A 20544-nucleotide genomic window follows, 5' to 3' on the forward strand; every position below is an offset into this window, starting at 1 on the left:
AGCATTTTTGAGCCCAAATGGCATCACAACCCATTCAAAAGTTCCTAAAGCATATGGACACCAAAATGCAGTTTTTGACACATCTTCCTCAGCTATGTATATTTGATTATAACCTGAATATCTATCCATAAAACTTAACATTTCATGACCAGCAGTAAAATCTATCAACATATCAGCTATAGGCATTGGATATTCATCTTTTGGTGTTGCAGAATTTAAATCTCTAAAATCAATGCAAACCCTTAATTTTTCATTCTTTTTCATGACAGGAACAATATTCAAAATCCAGTTGACATACCTTGCTGTTCTTATAAACTTAGCCTTAAGAAGTCTTTCAATCTCTTCTTTAATCTTTTGCACGACTTCCGGAGCAAATCTCCTTGGTGGCTGCTTTACAGGTTTGACATTGGCTTTCAATGGCAATTGATGTTCTACTAAATCACGACTCAAGCCTGGCATCTCTGCATAATCCCATGCAAAATAGTCGCAATATTCCTTCAAAATCTCCACCATTTATTTTTTGAAATCATCAGGCAGCATTTTGCTCACATATGTTGGTCTAGAATAATCACCGTTACCAATATCTACTTCCTCCAAAGGATCTTGCACCTCAACCTTTTTTACAGTGTCAGTGTTATTTTTTTCAAAACCTAAAGGACCATCATCATATATACAATCATAAGGTACACTGCCAATGTACCCTTCTCTGTCTGCCATATAGGCTGACAGCCGAGCCAGTTGGCTCGTCAAACTCATCATCTAAGTTTCTCCTGAGGCCGTATCCGCCCCGACCTTATGGACCAAAATAAAATCATTCATATCTATTTTGCACATCTCAATACTTTCAGGATTAAATGCCTTGGTTTCAACCGTCAGTGGCTTGACTCCAGGATTATACATCCTGAACTCCACATGTATCTCATCATAGTAACATGTACTATTATCAGCAGGAACTTCTTCCACTCCTCCATCTTCGTTCCAGAAAATCAACTTTTGATGTAGAGTGGATGGAATAGCACCCATTCCATGAATCCAATCACGGCCCAAAAGCAAGTTAAAACCAGCCTTAGAAGGAACAACAACAAATAGAGTTGGCCTATTGACAGAACCAACCTCAATTGACAGCAGAACTACACCTCTAATAGAAGAAGTCCTTCCATTAAAATCTGTTACCCCAATGCTACGTTTAATCAGATCTTTTTCAGTCTTTCCAAGCCTTCCCATCATTTTTTCAGACATGAGATTGACAACAGCTCCCCCGTCGACCAAAATCTTATTGACTATCCTTCCATCAACACGAGCCTTGATATGCAGTGGACGCAAGTGTTCCTTGTCATTTTCAGTAGGCTTCTTATACAATCCTCCCCCACACATATTGTCATCTAGCAATAAGCATTCGCTTCCAGGAAAGTCATCATAACAATCATATTCTAATGACTCTACTTCCCGGACTTGACTATACTCCTCAGGCAGTATTGACACCATAGCTATAGGTTGCTTAACACCAAATATTGCTTCTAAGTAGCTGTCATCAAAACCAATGTCAAAATTATCAGTAATTAAATTTTCATCCTTTTCTCCCTTGTGTTCAACCATTACCTTCTTTTTAGCAAGATTCTTCTTTATATTTTTATTGCATTTAAGGTGGCTAGAAGAATTGTCTGTTTCTGCAGACTTGGCTATGGTTGACAAAGGAGAAAAATCTACATCGTGTCCCATGTATGGATCTAAAGGAACATACTCAGGTATATTCTCTTTTTGCTCAAAAGTTGTAAAAGGATAATACTTTGAAATATTTTGACAATTTGGCCAAGGAGAATAATTAGGAACCTGCTGCATGTTATGATTATAACAAGAATAAATTAGCTTTGAGGGAATAGGCACATTTTTTGGAATATATATACTACCTCCATCTTGTGCATGATTCATGTTCCATAACTGAGACTCATAGCACCTGAGCTTAAAAGGTCTAGGCTTTACCCATTTGTTTTTTCCTCTTGCAAAAGCAGTAGGTTGATTCTGCACATTTCTCACATTCTGGACCCATTTATTGTTTGATATTTTGGTGGAAGAAACTCTTGTCTTTTGAGAACATCCATCAGGTTTTCTATCAATCATGACTACAGTCTTCATCTTCTAGTTGACGAGTTGTATCCCAGTGTTGTTGACACACTTGTTCAAAGGAGCCTGACCGCCCAACTTTTGTTTTTCCTCGGCTATCTTCCGCTTTAGCTTGTTAGTTTCATTTTCTTTTTCAGCAATCTTCTTTCTCAACTCAACCTTTTCTTTCTCTTCAACTTTGTACTTTTCAAACTTTTTTGCAGCTTTCTTGTCAAAAACAGCATTGCACTTTGGGCATATGGCGATGGTGCTGTCAGATTCTTTAATTCTCAATGAAAAATCTAACAGATCCTCACCATGACGAGGATAAACTAGCTTCTTGTCTTGCTCAAAGATCCTCAGGTCCTTATTTTCATCTTTAGCACTAACTATTGTGGCATCAACTTCTACCATGTTGACTGACAAATTGAATAGCTCAACATAATTTGAGTCAGCAGCAAATGGTTCAGTGTCCACCTTCATAGTAGTTTTATCCTCAAACTTCAACCTTCCCTCCTCAATTTTTTTTGTATCAAGTCCCTGAAATAGACGCAATTATTAGTGGTGTGTGAAAATACCTGATGAAACTTACAAAATTTCTTATTATTTATTTCATCAGCTGAAGGCATCTTTTTCCCTTCTGGTAAAATAAGCTGCTTATCTTTTAATAAAATCTCAAATATTTGATCTAACTTAGAAATATAAAAAGAATAAGTCTTATTTTCAACTTTAGAATAAGAAGAAACTTTTTTTTTTCCTTTAACAGGCTTCAAAGATTTACATACATAAGGAGGACCCCACGTAATTCGGCAATATAAATCTCTTTCTCATCTGAATCACTACTATCGGAAAAACAATCAACATATGCAACCTTTTTTGAAGCCTTTTTAAAATTTTCTTTTTCTTTCTTAATTTGCTATATCTGTATTACTCTCTCAGCTAATTGGGAAAGATCTAAAGTATGTTGATTAACAAGTTTTCTCCTAACTCCAAATTCTGGCCCATTAGTAGCCATTTTGACAACTTCAGATTCTGGAATCAGAGTAAAACATTTATTTCTCATGTTTCTAAACCGTGCCAAATAAGTGTCAATGGATTCTCTCTCTGCACGTTTGACAGAGAATAAATATGTAAGACTAACTTTTAATTCACCTCGAAAAAATTGATCATGAAAATTTCTTTCTAACTGTGCCCAAGAATGAATAGAATTTGGTCTCAAGTTAGAGAACCATGTAAATACATTTTTTGTTAAAGAAGAAGGAAAATATCTCATCTCGAGATATTTATTAGAAGCTGCTTCTCCAATTTCAACAGTATATCGAGCAATATGTTCTACTGTAGACTCATTTTCTTCTCCATAAAATTTTGTAAGGAATTTTGGAATTTTCTAACCTCTTAGAAGCTCTGCTTGTTGAATACATTCAGGAAAAGCGGACACGAAATATGGCTTATTTAAGCAACCAACATTAAATTTCAAACGGTTTAACACTTGTTTGACATTTCTATCTAGATTATAATGCCCCCTAAGTTGTTTTGCCTAAGTCTTTCCAACATATCATCAGCATTTTGAACATGTCTAAGCATATGAACATCATAATTAAGAATTACTCCGCCGTTCTGATTGACATTATCAAATCTTAAACCCTGGTTATCATTTTCTTCTAAATTTACCACAGTAGCAATCCTATTAACTTGCCTATTTAATTGTTCAATTCTAATGTTTGTGTTTTCTAAAAGAGGATTTAAAACTGTCACCATTTGATGAGTTAACATGTTTACTAGATCATAATGGTTTTCATTCATCCGTTCCCTAATATTTGCTAAGGATCCCACCGTTTGACTAGGTTGATTAACAGGCATTGCTCTTGACATGTCAGGAAACACAAGTCTAGAATTTTCTACCCTAGTGACAGTGGATGTAGTAGAATTAGATGCACTGTTATTTCCTGTATTAATAGCATGTGAAAAATTTTGTTGTGATATGTGTGAACCTGACACCCCAGAAATAGGTACATTTGACATGCCATATGGATTTTGATCAAGAGAATTTTGAAAAGTTGAGTAGAGAGGCACAGGTAATCCTTATGTCACCATGGGGGGACATACCCCGGTGGCAAGCCATATGGCGGCCACCCCATGGTATTTATGTGAGTTGCATTTAACCCTGTATGGGCATGACCAACGCCATCATGCCTCACTAACAGCAAAGAAGGCTCTGCGTTTGAAATCACAGGAGAATTTTCGGATTCATTTCCTCTAGTCTCATCACTAGAAGTAGAAGAAGATGCTGCAGAAGTATTTGACATGTCAACTGACGCTGATTTCTTTGCCTCTAGACGCACGAACTTTTCATTGCGCAACCACATGCAAATTCAAAACTCTTGGTTTTCCTTTTGACAATTACAATCTATTGACAAGGTCCTACCGGTTATGCTAATTTGTTTTACTCAAATTTTTGTTAATGTTTAAAAGAAAATGTGGGTATCTCAATGTCGCAATTGTAACGTCAAATGAAATTAAAAGGAATAAAAGTAACAAATAAACATATAAATGCAAGGTGCCAGTGGCGAAGTAAATTACAGAAATTGAAACAAACAGGAAATTAAAAAGAAGATGAAGGAAGAAACATGAACGTAAAAGAGAAGAAAACGTAAAAGTAGAGGAATTTTATTAATAAAAACTGAAAAAAAAAAAAAAAGCAAAGTACAAGTGTTTGAGTTTAGAGGAATTACTTAAGATTCCCAATTTTACTCTATGATGCCAAGGGGCTGAGAGCGTTTTGGGTTTCTAAGTGTTTTCCAAGAAGAACTGAACTACTTACAATGTGTTTCTAAAGCTTTATTTATAGACTAACCTAATGTCACCTGACAGTTACCATTTATACACCTGTTGAAATTTAAATTCGCCCGTAACTGTTCCCGCACTTCTTATGAATATCAAAAATCAAATAGATAACCAGCTGTCAAATCATCCAATTTAATTTAAAATAAATATTATATATGGAGACATCACCATGTAACTAATTATTTCCTTTTATAATTTTTTTATAAAAATTATATTTTGTCTAACACCCTGGTAAAAACGGCGGTTAAAAACCGCCATTTTAAACAACAATAAACCGCCATTTTATTTGGTTAAAAATTGTCATTTATTTTAACCTTTACAAAATCGTCGTATTATTCACAGATAATTATGGCGGTTTTCTGAAAACCGCCGCAATAACCAGAATGGTGCCTAGAATACCGACAGTTCTTAAAGGTGTCATTTTTGGTAATAATGGCGGTTCAAACCGTCGTAATTTCCAAAAAACTACCATTTTACAAATTAGACTTGTTCTTAATTTGCGGGAATAGATTCATAATTTTAACGAAGAACTTTTTCAGCATGTTATTCAACAGATAGATGAGCGTATTAGTAAGTTGTTAGATACACGCTTGTCTTATTTGGAAAAGACATAAGAAATTAGAGAAGTTAGAACGGATAGTTGGAAAGGCTAAAAAGGAATAGTTGAAATAGAAGAGATGGAATAAGGCTTATGTTAGCTATTACAAGAAGAAAAAATTTATTGGTAAATTATTACTGGCGGTGACTGAAAATTTATTTGTAAATAATGAGGATCAAATCTGTAAATTTATCTGTAATATATAATTTTCTGGTAGTGAGTTCTAGTTTCTATCATCAAACCTTAGTTTTATTACTACACATTCAAAATAATAAGATAATGCACAAAATCCTTTTAAACACATTTAAAATTCATACAAGCTCATCTATATATAAAAATTATCTAATAATCACATGAATAAAAAAAATTAAAATAGAAAAAATCATATATACTAAAGTAAAGCTGAAGAAATTGATTTTGATATTATTATTTTAATTTTAATTTGATTAAAAAATTTAATTTTAATTTGTTATTTTTATTTTATTAAATTTAAATTTAAATTTTCTAACTCTAAAGAAATATATTTTAAATTATAAATATATAAAAAAAATTTTAAATATTATATCTAAAAAAATTATTATAATTATTTTATTAAATTTTTACATATAATAACTGACAAAAGGATGGATAACAATAAAAACCTAATTGTATTGTTTATTAAAATAATTTGACTAAATAATTGAACATAATAAATATTAACATCTTAATTATTATTTTCTTATAAAAATATCTGTCCATTAGTAAACCATCTTAACAATATTTATTATTGAGAAAGTCTTGGAACCACTATTTTGATTAAAGTTTGATAAACACTTAACTAAAAAAAAAGGAATAATTTTATACCATTAAATATAATCTCATCCCATTAAAATATTAATAATAATTAATTGATAGTTATAAATCATAAAACCTGCTAATCTCCTGGCACTTTATTTTTATAAAAACCAAGGTTCTGAAAATCAGTTCGGATCGGCCGGTCGAACTGTGAACTGTGAAGAAAGATGGTTCGAACAAACAGCAAAACCGTAAATTCCAAAATTGGAATTGAGCTGTTGAACCGATCAGTCGAACCGAACCGTGACCCAGCCAGTTTTTTGAATGCGCGTCCAAATGCTGTCGTTTCAATCTCTCTCGGTAACTCCATATGCCCAGAATCCCAGATCCAACCTCCAGTTTGCCCTAACTCCATCCTCCCAATCTCATCGTCCCTCACCTCCGTTCCTCACCTCCATTCAGCACTTCAGCCACCGCTTTGTGCCGCTACCGTTGTGACAGAGCTCGCTCCCTTTTCCTCCATCGCGCAGCAGCCATTGCAAGCTTCCTCCCCTTCCATCGCGTAGCCACCCTGGGAAACGTCGAAGCCTCTGTCGCGCAGCCACGCTGCCGTCGTCCTTAGCTCTGTTGGTCACTCGGTTCAAAGGTGCTCCACCACTACTCCTTGTCTTGGTCACTCGGTGTCTCTGTTAGTCTGTCTCCCTCTTGTATGCTCTGTTGATCTGAAGGCGTCTTCGAGCTTTCAGGTAATTTTTTGAACTGTGAACTGAAGGCGTTTTGGTCACTCTGCTCCTTGTCTCTGTCCCTCGTTACAATGATTGTTTAATTGAATAACTGTTGCATGTCTCTGTCTCCCTAATGAGTATGATTTAATAATTGTTTGAATCTATGAAGCTTTGTGAACTGAAGTCACTAAAGTCTGATATACTGATAATCTGATATAGTGATACTGAACTGTGAAGTGTGAAGGCTGTGAAGCTCTGTAAAGTGTGAACTGAACTATGAACTTTGTTTAATAATTATTGTTTACTGAACTGATTTTTCTTTTATTGAATTGAATTTTGTTGTTTGTTGAATAATTGTACTAATTTCTTCACTATACCAGTCTTGCATGCTCTGTCTCCCTTGGTCACTCGGTGTCTCTGATTCTGTCTCTTAGTGTCTCTGTCCCCCTCCGAACCACTAGCTCTTGCATGCTCTATAGGTAATTTTTTTAATTAACTATGAATTTATGATTGAACTCTGATATAGTGAAGCTTTGTGAACTCTGATATAGTGAAGCTCTGTGAACTCTGAATTTATGATTGGCTGATATAGTGAAGTTATGTGAACTCTGATTTAAGTAATTCAACTGTGAACTGAAATGGTGATATAGTGATATAGTTTTTTTGTGAACTGTGAAGTGTGAACTGATATAGTGATATAGTGATTGAATAAATGATTGAAAATTATTTTTGTTATTTTAATTTTCAGTTTTAATTGATCTTATTAACTTGTTAATTTGATAAATTATTATTTTGGTGTTGTTCTTGACCTTTTGATTATTATATTGTGTTTTGCTGTTGTTGATTTAATAAATTGTTCATTGAGTGGAAGATGAAAACCTGCCATGATAAACCTACTCCTGCCATGTTAAACCTGTCATGTTAAACCTACTCAATTCATTTCATTCTTGGCATTCATAACAAGGGCTTGCATTTCATTGCAAGAGTAGTGGTACATCTTGATGAAGCTATAATAATGTAAGCATGGATAAATTATAAGCTTGATATCTAACACATTTTATTCCACAAACAGAAAATTCACATGACAGAAAAAAAAAAAGAAGAAAAAAAACACATGAAGTTTTGCATGGCCTCTGATCTCCTTTGGTTATTCTGTTAGGCATATCCGCAAACAAGTCTCGCAAGCCACAAGGGTTTCAATAAGTGAGAGATTAATGTAGCAAAACTGCAGCAAGTTATGGCTTTGATGGTTGATGATAAATTTGGATGTTGGCATTTTATATTTGATTGGTTGTTTTTGTTATTTGATTTTTGACTTGTATTTGAATGAGATTATAACATTCTGGTTTATGTAGTATTTTTAATTTGGATGATATTTTAAAATTTATATTAGATTATAATTATGTTTTAGTGTGTTTATTTATATTTTATTTATTATTTTATTATAAAACCGTTTTTTCGATTCAACCACAGTCAAACCGATTAAACATATAAACCAATAAATCAGTAACTAAAACGGTTCGATAATCGGTTCGGTTTTCAGAACCTTGATAAAAACACACGCATCCCTCCAAAACAAAACAATATATTAATTGTTTGTTTCCTCCACTATATAAGCACTATCCTAGTTCCCTGTATGAAGCACAACACCAACCAGAAATTATTCCTAGTATTTTCACTCCTAATATATAGTATAGTATAGTGAAGAGATTAAACAATTAAGGGAATATGAAGAGGAACAGAAGCTTCTGTCAACTATTTTTGCTCTCCTTTTTGGTGATTGTGATGACTATTATCACCTTCTCTATAATCTCAGTAGAAGCAAGGAAGAACAATCATCGCCAGAACATGATTAACAAAAGACTCCCCAAACGTCACACAAGAGGGAGAGCCACATCACCATCGCCATCTCCGTCGCCGTCTCCGCCAATGTCCACCAACACTTTTGACATTATGTCCTTTGGCGCAAAGGGCAATGGAATTTCTGATGATTCACAGGTTAATTAATTAAGCACCAAAAGCATATATATCATCGTATTAATTCATAGTTGAAATTCTTCCAATTAATATATAAGTAACTAACTTGGTTTAGAATTAAACAGGCACTTGTAGTTGCATGGAGAAGTGCATGCAAAGTTGGTGGTGCTACAGTTTTAGTTCCATCTAAACTCAAATTCCTTCTAAAACCCCTCACTTTACAAGGCCCTTGTATGCCAGATCTCACTCTTCAGGTTTGTTTTAATCTAACATATTTAACTTTGGAAAACATTTTCATATAGGGTAAAATTTAAAGAATACAGAAATATAGAAAGAATAGGAATTACATATTTTGTGGATCTATCTTCTTTTTTTTAATGGGTACCACAATAGAATTTCTGTATCCTATGTATAATATGAATCTGTATGTGAGTATAGTCTTTTAAAACTTTAACTTATGTGAGGTTAACTAATGGGAATACAAAACGCTTTTCTTTATTAACAGATTGATGGAACTCTAGTGGCTCCAGAAGAGGCATCTTCATGGCCAAAATCAAGTTTATATCAGTGGATAAATTTCAAATGGCTACAAAACTTCACACTCAAAGGATCTGGAACTCTTGATGGCCAAGGCTCTAATTGGTGGACTACTTCCTCCTCTTCAGAACCTTATAATTATGAGACCCAGGTAATAAAGAATTTAATATTGATGCATTAAATAGTTTTATACCTACATCTAATTACATAACGCAATATTAGTAAAAATAACTGTTTTTTATATTAACTGCGTAAATAGTCATCCATATAAAATACTTTATACTGTCACCAAAATTAAACTCAATAATAAAAAACATATTCAATTGGGATTATTTCAGATAAGATAGAGACTCATATGCTCTCATATATTTATGTGAAATTGATAATTGAAAATCGTCAAATAATTTGATATATTTGATTAAATCCTTATCGAATAGATTTTAACTATTAATTTCATATAAAAATATTTGCACAAGAGTTTTGGCCTTCTGATAAATAAAATGAATGAAAATAACAGTAAGGAAATCAAATTTCTCACCTTTCTCTGGATTGAATTCTTGCAGAAGAGCTACTCTAAACACATTCCATACATGAAGCCAACTGTAAGATTTTCCTTTCCTAAATCCTAACACACCATAACATGCATGTTATAAATTATTTCTTGTTTTTGACATTATTGTTCATGATACAAGGCTGTGAGATTCTATTCTAGCAACCATATAACAGTTCGTGATATCAGAATCCTAAACAGTCCCTTATGCCATCTAAAATTTGATAACTCAAAGGGGATTCAAGTTACCAACATTACAATTTCTTCCCCACAGAATAGCCCTAACACTGATGGAATTCACTTGCAAAACACACACGATGTGCAAATTCAGCACTCTGATATTCAAACTGGTAAGCCACCCATAATAAATAATGTAAGTCTAGTTTAATTATTCTAAGTGACTTTGTAATATATATATATGTACCTTGGTAAAGGTAGAATCTTGGTAAATTATTAAATCATTGCAAGAATAGTGCAGTTCCCACTTTCAAAAAGCAAGAATGCCTAAGAGACTTTTTTTTTTTTCCCTCTAAAATTTTAATTAACTTTAAACGGTAAACTGTCACTACAACTAACTTTTGAAACGTGCACCATGAAAAGATATAATAATAAATTAATAATAACTGAACTATAACTTTTGTAGCATTGTGTGTGCATATATAGTAGGTGTATATCCAAATGAAACCAGACTACTATATTTTATATTGTACATTATATATATTAAAAAATATAATAGTTGCTATTTTTTATGTTATTCATTGATATCAGGAGATGACTGTGTATCCATCCAAACCGGTTGCTCTAAGGTTCATGTCCACCATATTATGTGTGGCCCAGGCCATGGTATAAGGTAATAAGAATATATTATTATTATTATTGTTGTAAAAACATGTATGTTATGAGTAGACTTAAAAATCAGTTATATGTATTGTTTAATTTATTTTTAATGTATATTTTATAACTTGATACGTATTTTATATGAATAATTAATTTAATGATTATTTTTTTATAAACTATTATATGTACAAGCATATTTAGCTAGTAGAAGTTGATTTGCTATCAAACTATATATGCTGATCCTTATAAATTTATTTTTTTGAAAAATATAGTTTAGGAGGATTAGGGAAAGACAAAAGCGTGGCATGTGTATCTGACATCATAGTTGAGGATATCTCAATGAAAAATACTCTATATGGAGCAAGGATCAAAACATGGCAGGTATTAATAATAAAGAACCTAAGGGCCTGGGGAAATGCCAAAAAAAAAAAAAAAGAAGAATATCATGAATTTTATTTACATGCAATTTATATTATAAGTTCTGAAATGTGGAGTTTGATACCCTACAATTACTAATTGATACAAAAAAATAATTATTAACAATATGGAAAACTTTTTCTTTCCTTCCTTTTTTTTATAAAAGCAATTTTATGGTATCAAACTTTACATTTTAAAAGTAAAAAATGATAATATTACTTCTAAATTAATAACATCCTTTGTTTTTAATTACAGTTATTTATTTATTTTTTTAAATTATTTTTAATTCATATTTGTCATAGCAATATTTTCCGATACTTGTATATTATATCTATAAAATATTATAGATATTTTTAGAAAAAGATAAAATAATATTATTAAGAGAAAATAGTGTTATCAATTTGGGTAACATGCATTATCATCCCCTTTAAAAGTTTACAGCAGAAATTGCACGTAAGTAAAAGTGCATGGGGTTATTTATTACATGACTCCAATTATTCCAATTTCATCACTTGAATTAATTTTTTTTAATTATAGGGTGGGAATGGTATGGTTAAAAATGTGAGATTCTCAAGAATCCAAGTGTATGATGTTATGTTTCCAATAATGATAGACCAATACTATTGTGACAAGCATGCGTGTAAGAACCAAACAGAAGCAGTGGTGATTTCAGGTGTTAAGTTCAACCAAATAAGTGGGACTTATGGGGTGCAACCTATCCATCTAGCGTGCAGCAACTCCTTACCGTGCACCGACGTTGACTTAATTGACATTCAACTTAGACCTTCAGTTAAGTACCAAGGTTTATTACAGCAAGCTGTGTGTTGGAACTCTTATGGAACTTCTCAAGGACCTTTGCTACCTTCAAGCATTGATTATTGCTTAAGAAGTGGTGGGGGATCAATCAAGAGGATAGCAAGGTCACATGATACTTTATGTTACTAATTAAAGATTATTTTATATATATGTACTAGCTTTCATTCCCTCCTACAAATAATTTTTAACTGTGTGGGAAGGTGCATGGTGTTGGTCTAATGTATGTAGTTTTCTCTTGCAAGTAATTATTAATGGACTTTGATAGGTAGACAATGACTTTTATGAATAACGTGAATAATGGGTTTTAAAATTGGTTTAATAAAATAAAAATATATTATACTTCAAATTATCTACTAAATTTTAATATTAGGATAATCAATTGCATACCTAGTAAATTGAACATTTAATATATTCGTTGTTCACATTATTTAATATTTTTATTGTTTATCTATATTTTTTTATTATTAATTTTTTTTTAATTTTTTTACCAAAGATAGAGAGACTCAAATCCGCAACCTCTTATTAAATAAGTATAAAAAAATTATGTCATTTGAGTTATAACTCATTAGCATTTTTCCATTATTAATTACCGCAAGAAGTTATCGTGGATGTAATTAGTTTGTTTTAATTGACAGTACGCTAAGATATATGGATCCTTAAAAGTTTATAACTTTATTTATAGAAAATGTTGTTTGTACTTTGTACAATAAAATTAAGTCTTTCGTTAGTCTTTAATATTATTTAATTATTTTTTAATTAAAATTCATTTAAATTTTAAAAACTAAAATTTCTCTAACATCCTATCCATTTTATAATTAGTTATTATTTCCTTTTTTTACGTTCTTTTTGTCTGTAACACGATTTTTTTCTTTCTTCTATTCTTCTCTCGTTCTCCGCTTCTCTTTTATAGTGGCGCCGTAATTTCTTTTTCAATTGTAACACATCTAAAATTATTAACTTATACAGAAAATGTTTTTGAAACACATCCAAATCATAAATCTAAATTTAAATTTAAACATTAAAAAATAATTATAACACATCTAAAATTATAAAGTGATACACAAAATATTTTTAAAATATATTCAAAATCATAAATAAAAAATTTAAAATAGCCGTAATTGCAGATATAACAGTGTTGATAATTTGAGGATTGTGATTCTTTAAGTTGTACTTCTACCTAAATCATTCTCCAATGTAAATTAAATTAGGATGTTGTACATGGCATACAAAATTAATGTGATTGAATAACTAAACAGATACATATAATTAACTATGAATCACTTTCTCTTAAACATATCCCGTACTTGAGGTCCACTTCTAATAAAAAAAGATTAGATTAGCGACGCTGATGAGGACTAACGCAATGAAAAGTAGAACGAAACGAGGCTGTAGACTGAGCGGAGAGCTTATACAAAAAAAAAACATCTAGTGGTAAATTTTACATTCAATTTTATCTCTAACCCAAATATAGAAAAATTCTATAGTAAATATTTAATTTATCTAAAAAGTGGAAAGGACAAAAATAAATTCTATTTTTTACTTTTTATTCTTGTATCAAATAATTAAAAAATTAAGCACAATAAAAGATTTCTATTACTCTAAACATATCTTAAAGAGTTAAATATTTTTATATCCAAAGATAATTAAAAAAATTAAGTATAAACACAAAAAAGAACACAAACAGTAAAGGTTAACTATAATTATCGCGAAAGATAATTTTTCTGGATATGAAAATCCAAGCCGCAACTATTCTTCAGGGTAAATCACATAATTAAGTCAAGGGGAGCAAAAAATTACACAATTCAGCCAAACCAGAAACTGGTTCACGAATCAATCAATGCACATTTATATATAGTTTGAATTAGCTTGTTTCGAACTCTAAATACATGTAATTCGAATCAAATTGATTCGAACTACTCACACACGCACACACTCACTAATTCGAATCAGCCTGATTCGAATTACACATAGAGTAATTCGAATCAGGGTGATTCGAACTACACCCAATCACGAAATCCCAAGTAATTCGAAACGGGCTGATTCGAATTACACGAAATTTAATTCGAATTACACTGGTTCGAATTATACAGGGCCAAACATGTATAAATATGGTGTGAACGTGAGTTGATCTCATTAGAGTGTAAAAATGGCTAGTGAGGAGAGTTTTGTTGTGTTGGTTCATCACAGAGGGTCGATTAAGAGGAAAACACGATCTGGTGTGAAGTTCACCGATAAGGATCCTCTCAGCATTTTTATGAGGCCTACGACGAGTTATGATGATCTTGTTAATTCTGTACTACAGAAACTTAGTCTGCAAGGCGTGAAATGGGTTAAGAAGTTTTTCTATCGCATTCCAATCTCAGTGCTGTAAGAAATCATTAAGTATGATTGTTTCACGATCGGAAGTGATGAGGACTTGCAGGTCATGTTTCATTGTCGTCGACAGTTTTCCGAAGTTAGGACACCTGAACTGTTGGCGAAGTTGGTTGATGTGGTTTGTAGCTCCGGGGGTTCGAACCGGAATACCAACACTGTAGGCACGGTAGTCGGTGCTAGCTCCAGACCTGTTGGTGCATCTTCGTCCGTCCCTGTGAATGAACCTCCGGTCGAGCCTGTCGCCTCCCCTTCGTTCGCTGTTGATCTCAACTGTATTGGAGGCGGGGAGGTTGGAATAGGGGATATTGTGACCAACTCTTTACAGTGTGCTGCACCGGCTGGTCTGGGCGATGCGTTGCTGGATGATGCAGACGATGATGATGTCGAGCCGGATATCATTGCTGATGACAGTGGCGATGATATTCGAGCGAGTGAGCCAGCTGGAGGCAGGAGGCGGTTCTAGCTCTGGCACACGGCAGGAGCGGCTCCTCATCCTCAATGTCATCCTCGTCATCATCTGGGTCTGCCTATAGAGGTGGCCTAGGCTGGACCGGCAAAGGACGTGTGGAAGACGCTGAAGGAAGTGACTCTCCGTGGACCGGTGCCCTAGACGGTCCAGCAACTGACTGTGACCCGCCCGTGTAGGCAGAAGGAGGGGTACTACCCAACGCAAAATACTCATGGGCAGGCCCTGAAGGAGGCTCGTTCAGGTCGACATCTAAGTGTGCCTGCGTCCCCGTAATCTATGCCTGCCGACGTGCCACATCATCCTCCTGCATAATGGCACTGATCTTATCTAGGAAGTGTGAACTGCCGAACTCCACATCAAGACCATCACTGACCAGCAAGTCTGAAAATAGCGTCCTCGGACTAACCCATATCTGACTCTCATGAACTGCGTGGTCGTCACCGGAGACACCAACAAAGTAATCGCCGAGCGGCCCTGATCCAAGTCCACCGTCACCCTGGCCCAAATCATCTCTCACACCAGATCTGTACCACTCTCCATCATGACCTCCAGGACGAAGACTAACGCCGCCTATCCCAGTAGGTCTCCCACCGCCCCCTCCTCAATCATGGCTTCCAGCCTCTCCCCCACCAGGCCCATGCTGATCACCATCGTCACCATCGTCACCATGAACACCGTGATCGTCAACTCCAGCACGGGCCCTGCGTCGGCCTCCATGTCCTCGTTGTCTGCCTCCATCCCTCCCCATAGCGTCACCCTCCTCCATGGCTTGGTCAAGCCACCTCCACTCACGCTGGCTCCGTCGTGTCCCGACACGAGCTTTCCGCTCAACCCGACGCCTATCGGAACGTCGTCAACACGATCCATGTCAGGCACTCATCCGGCACCCCTCTGTGTCGCCTCAACTGGAATAGGCACGGCTCTCGGATCCCCAAGGTACATCTCAGGTGACAGGAATCTCTTACCATGCTGACCCCACCACTCCAAGAAGTCATGTGAAGGACCTGGGTCTGCCACAACATCAAACCGGAGAACACGATCCGCACGGCTCTCCCAATGAAGATGCCAGAACTGCAAACTATATGGGAACCAACAATCACCACCTCTGCCATCCTTCGACATCAAGAAGTCGATGTTTAGCGCGGGCTGGGGGCGGGGCTGAACTCCACCAAACTACGGTAGCACACGATCAATCTAGTGCCACTCTATAACGGCGTAATATATCAATACCGTCACACACCACCATAACGCCGTATGACGAGGCTCCAACACCTCCGGATGCGCAACCTGAAGGACGTCGGGAGAGCTATACGGCATCCAAATAAACTGCAAGTACATAGCAACAACGTTAGGCCATATCGTGATGCGAACTATGAAAGGTTACTTAATTAAAAATAAGTGGTTCGTATACGTACATCCCGAGGCTATAACAGGTCTATTCTCAGCCTCCACATCTGCACTCGAGGTCCCTTCTCACAAGCGGAAGGGTTGTGACCTGACCACCTGCACGCACATGGGTGATGTAACAAAAGCAAAATATGACCACATAGTATAACATTATATAGGGGACATGGAATAAAATAATTTAAGACGAACTAGAAACAAAACGATAACAGTACCTCGAGGCCAAGGGCCAGCTGAACGTATCATACCCAGCAGGCCTAAACCCGGGAAAGTGCCAGAAGATCCAAGACTGAAGTAGCTGTAATGGACCGGCTAACTTCATAACATGTCTGTTGGCCACTCGGCACATGCACCGGTACAACCACGCTAGTGCTGCCGACCCCAGCTATAGCCACCCATGTCCTCAAGCCTAGCCACGTAGGGTAGCCACCTAATGTGAACACGGTTGCCGGACTTGTCGGCAAACAGCTGCGTGCCTAACAGCATCATGATGTAGGCTCGAGCATAGCGCCTAACTGTCTCCTCGTCGGCTCCCTTAGGGCACTCTCCAAACGTCTCCTGGAACCAGTTACAGTTCACTGCAAACTTCTGGATTTGGTTCGCAGGAGGTGACACACCAAGCAACTCCTGGAACCACACCCAAGCTGGACGGTCACCCTGGATGTATGTCTGGAAATCCGTCAAGCAACCACTCACATAATGTCCGTCGACCGGCAACCCCAACTGGTACGCCACGTCCTGTAGTGTAATCGTGCACTCCCCAAACGGCATATGAAAAGTGTGCGTCTACGGACGCCACCTCTCGACGAAAGCACTGACAAGAGGCTCATCCAATTTGAACCATCTATCGTTCAGTCTCGCAAGATGGTATAATCCCGCCATCTGCAAGTACAGGACGTACCTCTCGTCGAGTCGCATGCCCTGCTGCCGTCGCATGCTTTAGATGCATCGCTGGGGCTGCACATATCATGGACCAGATAATTAAAAACCACATACGAAACCTCTAACAGAAACCACTAAGAACATACCAGTAACAGAAACCACTAACAGAAAAAACTAACATCAACCACTAACATAAACCAAGTGCAAAACCACTAACATAAACCACTTGCAAAACCACTAGCATAAACCACTTGCAAAAACACATGCAAAACCACTAAAATAAACCACTTGCAAAATCACTAGCATAAACCACTTGCAAAAACACATGCAAAACCACTAACATAAACCACATGCAAAATCACTAACAAAACCACTAACATAAACCACCAACAAAACCACTAACAAAATCACTCAAATAAACCACATGCAAAACCACTAACATAAACCACATGCAAAACCACTAACATAAACCACTAACAAAAATACTAACAAAACCACTAAAATAAACCACATGCACAACCACTAACATAAACCACATGCAAAACCACTAACATAGCGCATATAAAAAAACCGAATAAGTTACTTAATCCCACTTTAAAAAAAAAGCAAATTATGTACTAACCTCGTCGTTGATGACCCCGGCTATATGAGCAACTCCATCCAAACGATATAGCCTTTCCGGATCGTCCCCCATGGGCTGAATAAACTGCTCGAGCCTTTGTTGGAGCGAATCTGGGTCGTTTTCTCTAGGATTTGGTGGGGTAGGAGAATGAAAAAGTGATTCGAATGAGGTTGGTTCGAACTCTTTTTATAGCCGAATCACTGCTAATTCGAAACAATCCGCTTCGAATTACTACTAGTGCCAAATATTGTGTAATTCGAATCAGCCCGTTTCAAATTACTTGGGATTTCGTGATTGGGTGTAGTTCGAATCACCCTGATTCAAATTACTCTATGTGTAATTCGAATCAGACTGATTCGAATTAGTAAGTATGTGCGTGTGTGAGTAATTCGAATCAATATGATTTGAATTACATGTATTTAGAGTTCGAAACAGGCTAATTCGAACTATATATAAATGTACATTGGTTAATTCGTGAACTAATTTTTAATTTGGCTAAATTGTGTAATTTTTTGCTCCCCTTGACTTAAAGTTAATTATGTGATTTACCCTATTCTTCATGTATTTACTCCTAAGAATCTGAACCCGGAATTTGTTACTATTAATCCGGACTTGCCAAGATAGTACAGTTTTTCCACCAAAATTATATCCACACAATTCATAAATATAGCTTTTCCTTCTTAAATTTTTAACCTTTTTTATGATACCTGATCTATTTTCTTTTTATTCTATCTTTCTTTCACTAATCATTCCGTCCAGAACAAAATAATTCGCAAAAAAAAAATTTTGTACTCCTTCAAACTTGTTTAAGACTTATGATAGAAAGATACTCTATATCAATCGGGTTTCATTAATTTGTACATCTAGAATTCAATTTTCTTTTTTATTTTTCTTTGTTCGGTTTTTTCTGCATTATTAATATAAAAAAATATTGGATTTTCAGTGAATGTGAAGGAAAAAGGGTGAAAAACATGAAGCTAACCAAACTCCAAATAGAACAAGTAGTAGTGGATAAACAAATAAGGTTGCTGAACAATGTTGTGACTAATGTTCAGCCTATGTATAAAGCAAATTAAACATGGATCACTTTGAAAACATTTTCTTTTCTCAAACTCAACTCACGTTTTTAGAAATATCTTAAGTTGATATGCTTTTGCTACAATTCTCTTGTTTAGTTGGATTTAAATATTGTTATTTGCTTGTTTATTATTTAAATATAATAAAAAATATTCTTTTAAAAAATTTTACGAAAAATTCTTCTCAATCTCTATTATATAAGTAATATATAATAATAAATAATAAATATACATCTATTATTTTTATTCACCAATTCTTAATAATTAAAAACCTACGTTAAGATAGAATAGTCAAAAGATATTATTATAGATTAATAATATTCGTAAAATTTTAAATTTTTTTTAATAGATGCATAATAAATATATTAAAAATTTAAGAGTATATTTAGTTTGTATTTTTATTGTTTATTTTTATTTTTAGTATTTTTATTTTTTAAATTTTATAAAAAATAATGAAAATAATAAAAATATATATCTGTTTTGGCCTCTTATTATTTTTTTTACAAAAATTTAAATAAAAATAAAAAATACAAACTAAATATATTTTAAATTTTTTTAATTTTTAATAAAATCTTTTTCAATTTATGATTTTTAGATATCCAGAGGTATGGATCCGACGTGGACGGGATGCAGTTTCGACGCGTGCATGGGATCCCTGTGTCATTGAAACAGGTGAGCTGATAGAAAGGCTGACAGCAGTAGGTGGGGAGCAGGTCTCGTATTTGGTTCTATGGAGTGTTAACAATTTAACAAAATTTTATTAAATGTGTGATTTTTTTGTTGGTGACTGAAATAAATTAAACAAAGAAAAACAAAACAAGGAATTGCCTAAATAGAGGGACAGTCCCGTTTAAGACTACTCTTAAACTCCTCCCAAGGTGAAAGAAGCTCCACATGCGAAAGTTGTAACTTCATCGCCATCTTTGCCATAGTATCTGCCACCGTGTTTGCATCTCTCATAATCAAATGAAAGTCAACCCGCCAATTCCAATGCATGATATCTCTTATTTTGAGCACCAGTGGATCAATAAACCCAAAACCATCTTGAGTAACAAGATTAAATGCTTCCACACAATCCGTCTCACAGATAACATCTCGTTGACCCACATCCCAAGCTAAGAGATATCCTCTCCAAATAGCAAACAATTCTCCTTGAAGAATACTATTACTCTCAATCATTCCCAAACACCCCCTTTGCCAGCTCCCATTACAATCTCTAATAACACAAGCAAAACCAACACTATCACCCGAACCAAAATAACTAGCATCACAATTAATCTTAAAAGTACCAATGGATGGGGGATTCCAAAAACCATTTAGAGTAGAGGGAAGGGACATACGTTGTAATTCAAAGATATTCCTAAGCTCCTTTTCTGAAGTTAATGCCAGACAGATCACTTTTTCCGGAGGCCAAGTTTCATCGGGATTAAAGATGTCATTATTCCTTGCTCGCCATATCCACCAAAGTCCCGAAAAGAACTTGAACGGATGCTCTCTGCTATGATACAAGAACCAGTTCTTCAAATCCAAAGGATGACAA

General features: G+C 35.0%; 1 protein-coding gene across 1 annotated transcript; it reads left to right on the forward strand.

Annotated features, from left to right (window-relative positions):
- The first annotated feature begins 8686 nt into the window (after positions 1-8686).
- LOC107640370 (Pectin lyase-like superfamily protein) lies at positions 8687-12389 on the forward strand. The gene is made up of 8 exons (XM_088488784.1): positions 8687-9039; positions 9144-9272; positions 9524-9706; positions 10119-10157; positions 10248-10455; positions 10874-10955; positions 11215-11323; positions 11897-12389. The coding sequence occupies exons 1-8, from the start codon at positions 8770-8772 to the stop codon at positions 12302-12304; spliced, it is 1428 nt and encodes a 475-aa protein (XP_088344910.1). The 5' UTR covers positions 8687-8769; the 3' UTR covers positions 12305-12389.
- The last annotated feature ends 8155 nt before the right edge of the window (positions 12390-20544 follow it).

Source organism: Arachis ipaensis, chromosome B5, assembly GCF_059453495.1.
Source record: "Arachis ipaensis isolate K30076 ecotype BB chromosome B5, ASM5945349v1, whole genome shotgun sequence".
Taxonomy (NCBI): domain Eukaryota; kingdom Viridiplantae; phylum Streptophyta; class Magnoliopsida; order Fabales; family Fabaceae; genus Arachis; species Arachis ipaensis.